Source organism: Triticum dicoccoides, chromosome 2B (genome assembly GCF_002162155.2).
Source record: "Triticum dicoccoides isolate Atlit2015 ecotype Zavitan chromosome 2B, WEW_v2.0, whole genome shotgun sequence".
NCBI lineage: Eukaryota > Viridiplantae > Streptophyta > Magnoliopsida > Poales > Poaceae > Triticum > Triticum dicoccoides.
In genome coordinates, this window is record NC_041383.1 from 232,173,697 (window position 1) to 232,186,234 (window position 12,538).

The 12,538-nt window shown below is 41.7% G+C and overlaps 1 protein-coding gene across 1 annotated transcript in view; it reads left to right on the forward strand.

The window, feature by feature from the left end:
• The window catches only part of LOC119363262 (insulin-degrading enzyme-like 1, peroxisomal), an 18,906-nt gene extending 7,927 nt beyond the window's left edge, over positions 1-10,979 (forward strand). Inside the window, exons 13-26 of the mRNA XM_037628576.1 lie at positions 359-445; positions 1,077-1,180; positions 2,177-2,279; positions 2,373-2,468; positions 2,543-2,732; positions 3,150-3,211; positions 4,076-4,180; positions 5,109-5,310; positions 6,070-6,278; positions 8,598-8,722; positions 8,840-8,891; positions 8,961-9,047; positions 9,148-9,270; positions 10,493-10,979. Coding sequence (XP_037484473.1) covers positions 359-445; positions 1,077-1,180; positions 2,177-2,279; positions 2,373-2,468; positions 2,543-2,732; positions 3,150-3,211; positions 4,076-4,180; positions 5,109-5,310; positions 6,070-6,278; positions 8,598-8,722; positions 8,840-8,891; positions 8,961-9,047; positions 9,148-9,270; positions 10,493-10,744 — 1,797 coding nt within the window. The 3' untranslated portion in view covers positions 10,745-10,979. The remainder of the gene's footprint in view (positions 1-358; positions 446-1,076; positions 1,181-2,176; positions 2,280-2,372; positions 2,469-2,542; positions 2,733-3,149; positions 3,212-4,075; positions 4,181-5,108; positions 5,311-6,069; positions 6,279-8,597; positions 8,723-8,839; positions 8,892-8,960; positions 9,048-9,147; positions 9,271-10,492) is intronic.
• Positions 10,980-12,538: the final 1,559 nt, after the last annotated feature.

The window sequence follows — 12,538 nt, forward strand, 5'->3', positions numbered from 1 at the left end:
CCCATGTGCCAAAAAAAATCACCGAATGATCGATTGCTCGGATACGTACCAGTATTAATTAGCCGCTGCCTTCACTTAGGTTTATAGTGAGTATCTCCTAATTGCTGCTGTTGGTCTTGCTAAACAAGCACATTTGGACTGAGGATATATAAGTTGCATCTTTTACTCAAACGAAACATGTATGCTGCCTTGAAACAGTTTATTTTGTATCACTAACAATTTAAACTAGAGTAAAGGAAACATATTACGGACTGGTAAATGCTAATGACTAAACTGATTTTAGGCATCACAGAGATTAAAAAAATTTACGTTTAGCCTGATGCTTATTAATTGCGTTACTTTCTTTTGGACTGTGAAGCTTCTAGCCATCTGCGAGACGGGATTCCACTATCGAGACAAGAGCCCTCCTAGCAATTATGTTGTCAATATTTCCTCAAACATGCAGGTATATTCTAGTTGTTTCTATGGACATATATGTTGCCTGGTTCTCATAAATTGTTCTCGTATTATCATGAGTCATGTTTTTGTTTGTATTTGCATGTAGGAAGTTCGAAATTGACACAATCTAATTCCATAGTTTCTTATTTCTTGTTGCGTGCATGTGCGCCCTAGATTCTTTCTTGCTTGTCTCTGAGTAAACTGTTCCACCTTAAATGCGTTGTCTAAGAGCAAACAATTCTGAGATAACTCACTCAAAGTCTTACTATTACTTAGGTTTTTTCAATCAGATGGATGTGCAATGAGCTAATTCCATGAGAGTGCTATAATGCATAGATAGATGTGTGGGAAAGAATTGAGTGCAAACCAATGTTCTGGTTGAAGCACCTTCTTCAATTGCCTTTCCTGGAAAATAATCGGTTTGTGTTACACATCTAGGTTCTTGTGTCCTTTCCAGTGTAGGCACAATAAAATAATGTTGAAGCTTTTTCTTGAGCTACATATGTAACGTTCTTTTGAATTGGAACGTTCTAATTTCATTCCAATTAGTTCTGCCAAAATGTTTCTTCATAAGTGGTATGTGAGTTTTTCTGATTTTTGCCATTTCTCATGTTTTTCCTCATTGTTTATCTGTATAGATTTTTCCACCAGAAGATTGGCTGATCGCGTCGTCTGTACCATCAAAGTTTTCACCAGATGCTATTCAGAAGGTGCTAAATGAATTGACTACAGAGAATGTTAGGTAAGCATTTAGAGCACTCTTGCCAAGTTGCCATATCAGGTTCTCCTGTTCTGATTCAAAATGAAGTTACCGATATTTTCACGCTCATTCTATGCTCAACACATGCTAGTTAAAAGCTGATGATTTTGTTACTTAAGTCAGTTATATGCTCCAGTCCACTATTATTGGGAAATAATGTGAAACCATGTTCTTAAATTTGCTTCTCCCTTCATCTTTCAAAGCCTGTTGGTCTCGTAATACATCATTCATAAAATCGTTTGTGTTTGATGACTCCTAGAGGTCACCACATTTGGATATCTAAAGATACTTTCTTCCTGTATACAAAAGATAAGAGTTATTTCCTAGGCTTATTGGGAGCATATAAGCAAATCATGTAGCCACTATCCAATAGAACTTCTCAACCAGTATGAACTAAAATGAAGTGTGTCATTTATAAGTCAGTTATCATGATTCGTGACGATAATCTGATGCATAAATGCTTTCGGCAGAAACGGGTACCAGCCACTGTGATTCAGTTACATATTTCAATGGTTAACAGTAAAAAAGATCCTGTATTTCTTTTTATGTTTCTCTCCAATTGGTTGTTCGAGCTTTTGAAGGAGAATTGACAGATTGTTACATGTAGCTGTTGATGAAGATTCATTTTTTGTCTTGATTTAGTGAACAATAAAACATTTTTTAATGTTAGTAAGGTTCTTTTCTAGCAAAAGAAGCTATAGCCAGAAAGATGATGCACTGAAGATGATTTCCAATTACCATAAATATGATGTTTATTCTCACAAAAAAGTGGATGCTAATTTTGTTATTTAATTCAAAAACCCTTGAGAGTCCCAAATTTTCCTTGATCCGTTCAAGGGTCATGCACTTTCTTCTCTCCTTTTCTGCAGCATGAATTTATTCCTACCTTTGGTTTGCTTTTCTCCCTTTTCCTTGAGCAAATACATATTTGCTTATGGGATTTTTTTAATATTGACTATTTTTTGTATCTCCTTTCAGAATATTCTGGGAGTCAAAATTATTTGAAGGGCATACAGACTTAACAGAACCTTGGTATGGTACGTCATATTGTGTTGAAGCAGTGCCTCCTTCCATTATGCAGGTAGACATTTGGATGTCACGCTTCTTATTTTATTCTCCAACTCCTGGATACAGAAAAAAATATAGTTTCTTATGTTAAATATTTGTGTTGCAGAAATGGGTAGAAAATGCTCCCAACGAAGATTTACACCTGCCAAAACCTAATATCTTCATTCCAACTGATCTTTCATTGAAAAATGTTGAGGAAAAGGTATTTATTTTCAGCCAAATATGTACCTAATTTTATTATTATAAACTGACATTTCATCTTTTTGGCTTATTCAGACAAGTTTTCCTTGCATGCTGAGGAAAACACTGTTTTCCAGATTGTGGTACAAGCCCGATACAATGTTCTTCACACCCAAGGTCTTCATCAAGATGGATTTCCACTGTCCTCTGTCCAATAGCTCCCCTGAATCATCAGTTCTTACTGACGTATTCACTAGGTTGCTGATGGATTATTTGAATGATTATGGTGTGTATCAGTAACTTATAGATTTCTAATGCATTGTGCTTACTGCATAGTTGATTAAGTTGGTCCAGCAATATCTAGATTTCTATTTGTGTTAGTCAATTTCAGATAGGTCATGTGGTAGGAAGATTTTTGTTTCATTCTGTTTACACACTGCCCCTATGATCCGCTCTTTCAAGTGGTAGATCGATATATGAAAACAATTGTGGGACGGGGCAGGGGTCGGTGGAGTTAAGATTTTTTTTTTGGGTGCCTACAGTCATCCTAAGGCTGTTCCATACATCGTGAAGCATTGATGGGTAAAGCACATAGTCACCCGATGACTTCTTGCTTCATGCTGTGCAGAGCTATCTCCTGATTATTTTGCCCTTTTTTTCATTGCCTGTTGCAATAATCCAGCTACTTTTGTTTTGCTTTTAGCTTATGATGCTGAAGTTGCTGGTCTTTATTATGCTGTTAGGCCCAACGACACCGGTTTTCAGGTTAGTTATGTTATTAAGTTGTAGAAGAAACTATTTTTTTCTTCATTGCTGATTCAGATGATGATTTGGTGTTAGTTGTTGTAGCAACCATATGGTAATGTAGTTGGACACTTTGAGTCGGCTTCCTGGTTTGTGTTAATTCCTTGCAGATATATTTTAGGTTCCATGTAATAGAGATCTCTTCCATTACAGATCATTTCTTAGTGCTCAAGTCTAGTCATCCCTATAAAAATGGATATCAGTGTATCCATATGAAATAAACAAGAAAAATATTTCTCTCCTCTGTATATAGCTTAACTCCCCAAGTTCTCACATCCATGTCTGTTCTCTGGTCATCCACTGCAAGGTAGATATCTTATATGTACCAAGTTTCACATCAGATACAGTGTTGGAAACATCACAATAGTTCTTATGGTGGAAAGGATCGAGCAAACTAACATGTGGTTCCTGTTAATTGTACTTGTTATCTCTACTCTCTACTCTTATAAAAAACCGAGTTGGTGATGATGGTGTGCCTGCCATCGTGTAATATAGACCGTCCGATCTATATCGGACGGATCAAAAGCAAACTGTGGCAATTTTTGCAAAAAGATACCCGCACCTCTCTCCACACTTGCAGATAAGGACTTCCCTCGTTCATCCTTTTCTCTCACAAGATAAAGTACTCATACAAATACATCTTGATGTTCCGTGCAACGCACGGGTATCTTGCTAGTTAAAAGCAATGGTCAGGTTTTATGCACACATTTTACTTATGATCATGGATGTTTCGGGATTTATTATTCAATAGTGTGCATATGATATGTGTCTCACTGAAATTATTCTCTTTTTTAATGAGCATCCGATATTTGTGATTGATTATAGGTTACTATGGTTGGCTATAATGACAAAATGAGAACCCTTCTGGACACTGTTATTGGCAAAATTGCAGACTTTGAAGTTAAGATTGACCGCTTTTCTGTGATAAAGGTAATGGCCAGTGGGCCCAGTGTTGCAGTATAAGCTGTTTTCTGATTTTTGGTTATTAACTGTCCTCTGGGGGCAAGTTCTGTTGTTATTTATTCTGCTGGGTAGGGAAATCAGATAACATGTAGGTGATTCGTTAATCCTTGCCAGAGTTACTTTGGTTGTGGAAAATGCAGTAATTAGATGTATAATATTTTTGGCGTGTGTATTATTATCAATACTTTTTCAAAGTGAACTTGGGAAAACACCATCTATTGCCTTCGAACTTGGTGGAGCTATATTTTTCTTTATTACTATAATTGTTATTTAATATGGGGGGCCTTCCCTACAGGAACTGTTCTTGCTTGGAGTGAATGCTCTTTTCCTCAACCATCGATGAATTCAAATTACATGCTAATATATTGTTGTATAAAATACACATGAGTAGTTTAGCAACCATGTCACTGCTAGCTCTGTGCATTAATGCACCTTGCTAAGATTAGAACAATACTTATCATCTGGCGCTCTTTTTTATTAGGTTATTTTTTGGACAGAAAACGTTTATATTTGACTATTTGTACAAAGGTGGTATTTGGCGGGTGAAGCCGAGTATGTATGCAATACAATTATGGCATATACATGGGCACATATGTTTATGTGTTATTATATTTCCATGGAGAGAATACAGAACTGAGTAGCTATGAGCAGCCAAACGAAAGGGTGCTGTTAGATATGCATACATGACCTTCTGTAGAATTTTAACTTGATTAAGCACAACATGGTTTTGGTTAGTATAGGGTGTTCTGGAAGAGGAAAATGAGCATTCAGACATTTTGTAATGCATTTTGGTGATTTTTTTTTTACGGTTTGCTTTCCCAGCGATGCAATGAAAGCTAGAATAATATGCATCTTATATGATTTGAAAGGGTTTGTCTCCTGTTGCTGTTGCCAGGAAACTATGACGAAGGGATATGAGAATTTTAAATTTCGGCAGCCATATCAGCAAGCAATGTACAATTGCACATTGATATTGGAGGAGCAAACTTGGCCTTGGGATGAAGAACTTGCTGCACTTTCTAATCTTGAAGCTCGCAATTTAGAGGATTTCTTGCCTCGTATGCTGGCAAAGACATTTATAGAGTGCTATTTTGCAGGTTTGTCAATACTAGACTGGAACATCTCTGTATTTGGTCATTAACTTATTTGATGCCTTTATTGTTCTCTCTATCTTTCTTTGGTACTCCCTCCATTTTGATTTTAAGGCGCATATTTAAGTTAACCTTCAAGTTATAGGGCACACAATAAGTTTTTAGCATTAGCTTACATATTTACCCCTCTAATTATATTATCTTTCTACTCCTAATTACAACAGGTGCGTACCACCCACCACACAGCAGCCCTATTAACCCCCACTTTCACCTCTGACCATTTGGTTCATGTCCCCATGAAGCCACCCATGTCCCTCTCTTTTCCCATCACAATATATGTCATGTTCGTGGGCAGCATTCTTTCATCCAGCCAACTTAAGTCTTCTTAATTTATACTCCCTCCGTCCGGAATTAGTTGACGCTCAAACGGATGTATCTAGACGTATTTCAGTACTAGATACATCCATTTGAGCGCCAACTAATTCCGGACGGAGGAAGTACTCCCTCCGTTCCCAAATAATCGTCTTTCTAGCCATCTGAAATGGACTACAACATACAGATGTATGTAGACATGTTTTAGAGTGTAGATTCATTCATTTTGCTCCGTATGTAGTCACTTGTTGAAATCTCTAGAAAGACAATTATTTGGGAACGGAGGGAGTATGTGCTAGCCTTATAATTTAAAACAGAGTACTTTACTGAGAAATGATTTGCTTTTCTGTATTGCTCTATGTCATTCTTAATTGTGCATGCAATTGATTTTAGGGAATATTGAACCAAGCGAAGCGGAAAGTGTTGTCCAGCATATTGAAGGCATATTGTTTAATTCATCCACAAGTGTTTGCAAATCATTACCACCGTCACAGCATCTTACAAAGCGAATTGTTAAGCTTGAAAGGGGTTTGAGGTATTATTATCCAGCAATGTGCTTGAATCAGCAGGATGAAAATTCTTCCCTTCTGCATTATATTCAGGTAGATTTACCTTCTTGCAGCTGCTTGTTCTTCATTGTTTCTTTTAATCTCATGCGCATTCAGTTAATACTAGTTTAAAATACTGCTTCAGGCTAATAAGAATTAATGTTCATTAGGTTATCTGTTGTATCTACATAAAATAAATGAGGAATCTGGGAGTTCTATTTCGCTAAAGATGTGAGCTTTGTAGCTGAGAAGAAGTGGCAAAACCAAAAGAAAATATGATAGCTGAAAGTTCAAACATAGCATGAGTGCATACAATAATAACAGAACGAAATAAATACGTTACAGAACAAAAATTGTAGTGAAGAGCACGACAGAAAAATACAGCTGGAGACTACATTAGTCATAATTTCTTAGAGATTGTGCAAAAGCTTTGCCTACCTTTCCACTAAGCGAAGCAAAGGTTTATACTCCCTCCGTCCCATAATATAAGAGCATTTTTTACACTAGTTTAGGGGTTTGGCTATCCAGACAGCTCCTGGGTGTGAGAGACTAATGTCATAACACTATTGGTTGCCATATGGATGTTGTTAAGCTTCATGCACTAGCCAACGCAACCAATAGTCCGAACAGTTGTAAAGTTATCAGTGCGTTGTAAAGTCTCCCTATTCATGCAACAGCAATCTCCCTCTGATATCTGAGGCTTCTAGTTAATAAAAACCATGAAAGTCCATTCTTACAGTTTTAGAGACAACATAATGAGATACAACTGACAATTTAGAGTCAAAACATGTTATCAACGCGCTGTCATGCGTACAAGTCCTCACAGCTATGTACCGTGCACTAGTGTTAAGGCCACAAACGTTTCACACAACTGAACTGGGCCTCAGCTATTAAGCCTCTGCAATTCATACTCACTGACGGCAGAGAGCGCCAAAGATCACAAGTCGAAATCAGCGTCACTAGCCAGCTGTAGCAATTGGTGATTGCGTCAATATCTTTTGGTAAGATACAGTGTCTCATTTGAAAGCTGCTCATCCTTGAGAAGGCCAAGCTTCCGCGTAAGTTCATTGCTTATAGCTTTCAGCATTGAGCTTGCCAAGCTGGCTGGTGATCCTCAAACCACAATGAACCTCTAGTGCGCTGAGCCTCCGGCGAGATAACAGTTGTAGATGGAGCACATTGGGCAGCTAACAAATTCGCCAGCATCGTGGAAGTTGCGCAGTCAAGGAAGGTAGAAAGCCCATGTCCACCCCCACTTGTACGCCCAAAGGGCTGGCGGTTTGTTAATGTTGTGATGCCGTCACTATTGGACGTGGATAACTCCATCTGTAGTGATAGAACAACCAATAGGGGTCTGCTGGTCTGCTGCTATGGGTCCACGGGAAGCTGCACCAGGACATGCCAGGCAGCAGTCAGCCCCTGGTTCAAGGTGGACATGTTGGCACCCTTGCCGAACCAGCTAGGTTTGCCGGTTACTGGCGACTGGGGTTGCGTCCCTGCGGTGACTTACACGTGCTCCAGAAAAGCAGCATGCAAGCCAACGAATGTCTCTGGGTCGGATGCCGAGGGGGGCGAATGCCTGGGATGAGGGTTCGTAATGCCTGCAGGATGGTAGCTAAACAATGTTCCGTGTATTCAGACTAGAGAGGTCGTGGTCAGCGAGCCTTGATGATCTGGGCGCTCGCTCGTCAAAGTGTGTGTGTCTTGTCGTCCGATGGTGAGTGAAGCTGCTTGCTGTCATGGGCGCAATGCCGTAGCTCCAGGCACCTAATGCAACAAGTGTGTAGCTTGCACTCCGCTCTGCTGGGCAATGGTCCTTTCCCAGGCACTAGGGCGCCATTGTGGCCCTCTCGCTCTGCAGTGGGGGGCGCGCTGGGCACACCATGAGGCTTCCTTTTGGATTCCTCCAACTTGCCTTCCTTGCTAGGGTGATATTCACCACTGGTGGTGGTGACATAGTGCACCTCTGACTGAAGTTGATGGGTGGCAGCCATGAACTGAGAGACCTGGTGCCCTGGCAAATGGGCAGATCAGCAGATGTGCCTTCCTTCATATGACCCTTGCTCATTCAGTGTCACGGTATCCCTTGCCAGAGTATAACCGAACCTGGTCCAGTGTGCAATATTATCCTGTATCCACTCGTGCTATGTGCATGTTTTTGCAACAGCTAGGCGAAGAGCAGATCATGTCACTTTGCGTGGTCGAAAGTACAATTTACTCTTTAGTTTTATGGTTTCTCTTTACTCTCCGAACTTCAGTTCTTTCGTGACATAAGCATCTTTGTAGTATCTCAAATATGTAGTATTTCTGTGAAAATATAGATGCAACACAAGGCAAACTACAAATGCTATAACAATGTTTCCCTCGCTGCAGATTCATCAGGACGATCTCAAACAAAATGTCCTACTTCAGTTGCTTGCTGTTGTAGCTAAGCAACCGGCTTTTCACCAATTACGTTCGGTCGAGCAACTTGGGTACATAGCACTGCTTAGACAGAGGTATGGTGCCCTTGTTTTGATTATATTCTTAATTGTGTAATAATGTACTATGTTCTTTGCTTTGGTTTTGTATAAATGTTACTAATTATTGCTGACCATGCAATTCTATTTACCCAGAAATGATTCAGGAGTCCGTGGGTTGCAATTTATAATCCAGTCAACCGTGAAGGTACATATATTTTCCGTCACAATTCCATTCGCGTAGCTATTCTCCTGTGCTAATAAATTTGGTTGACAGGATCCATCCAATCTGGATGCAAGGGTTGAAGCTTTCCTGAAGATGTTTGAAGTCACACTACACGAAATGCCTGATGCAGAATTCAAGGTTAGATGAACCCTGGAACTAGTATTCATTGACAGCATGCTGTAGCTTTCTTAGATTTGTCTAATCATTCATTTTAAACAACGTATGGCTCAACTTGCAGAGTAATGTCAATGCTCTCATTGACATGAAACGGGAGAAATACAAGAACATAAGGGAGGAATCAGCATTCTTTTGGGGGGAGATTTCTCAAGGAACACTGAAATTTGATAGAAAGGAAACAGAGGTATGTCTTAGTTGTTGAGGGAAAGTTGTGCTTGAACCCTGCTGTTTTTTGATGCCAAAATAGCCCTCTGAAGAGACAAGGTAACCAGCCTTATGAAGTATTGAAAACCGTTACAACCCCCCAGCATGGTTGGGGAGGCGGTATTGCATGTGGCATGTGACAAAAGTCTCTGATTTGGAGCTGACATGAGAGAGACCCACATGTCATTGTAGTTGCCTATTTTTAGTTACTCCCTCCGATCCAAGTGTCATGGTTTTAGTTCAATTTTGCACTAAAAACCACGACACTTATTTTGGATCAAAGGGAGTATTTTTCTTCATCTCCATCCCTTCACCGATTCTCTCTCTCTCTCTCTCTCTGGGTGTACTGCCCAGGTTTGCAAGTTTTTGATGATGGTGAAAACGAAATGGCCTTTAGCCGATGCGAGTCAAATGGTCGTGGTGGCATACATAGATACGTGGTGTGGCGCATTGGTCGTGAAGACGAGAGGTGAAGGGATATGGAGGTGACATTGTGTAGGGAGCCTTAAGAAGACCGCATGAACACGGGTACAAGGTAGGTGAGACAAAAATGACCGTCCAGTCTGTATGCCCAGAGAAGGGCAGATAGGGAGATCAGCTGCATCCATCATTTTAGCCAGCACAGGCAGATGACCTTTTTTGGACAGGAAGTAAAGCAGTCAGATCCTTCTCATCAAACTAGAGTGCACAATCAAGTTACTGATCACCCACCGCATTCAATCTCCATCATCCGCACCATCTCCTCTCAGATTAGGGATTTGGCTGTCACTGGCTGGGTCTGCTGGCTTCGGGGGTGGGTTGCAGCTGCTCCATCGATGTGCACAGCTTTTTCTTTGACTCTGTGGATATGAACAATGGGCTGCGGCTGCTTGCCGTGTCAGTGAGGAAGAATTGAACAGTGAAAGGAGAGAATAGCATGTTGTGCCCACTGGTCACACCATGCGTGCAAAACCACCCTGTGAAACACCTTAGAATATAGTGGAATAAGGTTATTTGTAATAACTGTTTTTACAAACATTAGGGGGCTGGTTACCTGGGTTTAGCGTTCAGGGGTTCATGTAGACTTGTTCATTTGTTTAATGTGTTGTGTTTGCGGGTATCATGTGTTGTGCTTGCGGGTATCGTTTTCTTTTCTGAGGAAAAGGCAGTCGTTTTCTGTTTTGGGGTGTTGTTTTTGAATGCTTGGATTTCTGCAATTGCAGATTGCTGCACTGGAGGAGCTTAAGAAGGAAGAGCTGATAGAGTTCTTCGATAATCATGTCAAGGTTGGCGCACCAGAAAAGAAGATCCTTAGCATTCAAATCTATGGCGGTCTCCATTCCTCCGAATACGAAAAGATTATTCATGATGCTCCGCCACCGCATTCGCATCGAATAACTGATATATTCAGCTTCAGGAGGTCGAGACCTTTATATGGTTCATTCAGAGGTGGTGCTGGTCAGATGAAGCTATAGGACAACTTTGTTTCGAGTCATATTTACATTCACTTGAATTGTTCCTATAGAAAATAATGTGTGGGACAAATGCTCGCACTTTTGGCTAGGCTGAATATTCCATACCAAATCTAGTCATATCACTTTGAAATTTTACATGGTATTCTTTTCTATACTGATTATCAGACCTGAAAGTGTTCGACCGGCATACTTTCTAAACCTGTTTATATCATGAATCAGAGGATGGAATTAGCAACCCGCTGAGCACAAGTCAGAAGTAGAGTCTGCTATTGGTTACTATGCTCTTTTTTTTTTCTGAACTTATTTGGTTACTTATAAAGGTCACCTAGCCACACCAAATCTAGTTGCATATTATGTGAATGCAGCGATTGGCTTATACCAGAGGGAGGGTGTGGCCGCCGTGCGTTCTTGCTTGTTTGGCCGGGCTGTGCTCCCACTGCTGTTCTTTTCTGGGTCCCCTGACGGTCGTGCTGTCGCTTATCTCCACGCTGGCTTTGCACGTCATGTGTTCGATCAAATGCACAGACAGTTTAGATGGATATAAATGGGGACTTTAAAGGGCTACTGTTGGATGACCGGCGCCAGCCCGACCCGTCCGCGGGCACGAATAAATGAGGTGTCCGACCGTTTGAGGTATAGCCTCGGAGATGCCTTAGCTCAGCACTCGACGTGAAAACGACGGGAGAGCACGAGAAGCGCTTTACACGCCAGCTACCGAAGGAGGCGACGAAGGAAACAAAGAGCCCCCGGACAAACTGACAGCCTAATTTTGGAATCCAGAAGAAAAGACAAGCGGTTAACCAAGAGCCATCACCATGTATACTCACAAAAGGCGTTATGTCATCTACTATGCATGTATGCTAGCTGCAACTGCTCCGCCACCTGATGAATCTTTACACCCTAAAAGCACCAGCCACCCGGATCGGTTTCGAGTCCTTCTATATATTGTTTCCACTCAAAAAAGCTTTTGCTAGTTTCGCTTTTCCACGTATACATATCTTGTCAATATATGTATCCAAAGGCTACCACGAGGTTCATTCACCCACTGTCTGTAGCACTGATGCACAGGCAGGCAGGCAGGCTTGTCCTTGGTCCACTGGGTTTTCCATCAGGGCCTGACCGCATGCGGACGGACGGGCCGTGCCACTTGCACCCTGGCGGGGCTGGCTGCCACCACAATCCCGCGCCGCGCACCGAGAGCTAGCTACTCCTAGCTCGCTAGCTATCCATCCACCGGCCTGATTTGATTTGCTCCACCACCTGCATCCATGATTGGAGTCCCCTCGCAACTTGTCCTTGCCAACTCCATCGGCCACTCACTCAATCTCAATCACCAGATCGTACCACGGCGCTGCCGGCAATTCTGCTGCTGATTTGTCCTCCACGGCTCCACCCAGCCCCAGCCCCAGCCCCAGCTACATGCACAAAGATGGTCCGACCCTCCTCGTGCATGGACCTGCAGCGCAGCGCTGAATCGGCCGCACCCTACAAAAAAGTCTGCGAGTCATACATACAGATACAGGGCAGATCAATCAACTGGTCTTTGGGCGGCGGAGCGATTCGATGCGTCCACGGTGTCCACCGGCCAGTCCTGCCCATTCCGCAGCTGAGCCAACTAACCTCATCGCCATGTGTATATATACTCCTAATTCCCAACCGATCGGATCATTCTACACACAACCTGTTTTTATTTATTCCACACGCCGATCACAAGTCCAACCCGGCCATCCTCGGAACTCGGTTCGTGCTCGGAAATGCATGAGCGCGTCGCATCGCCGCCGAACGACCGCCGCT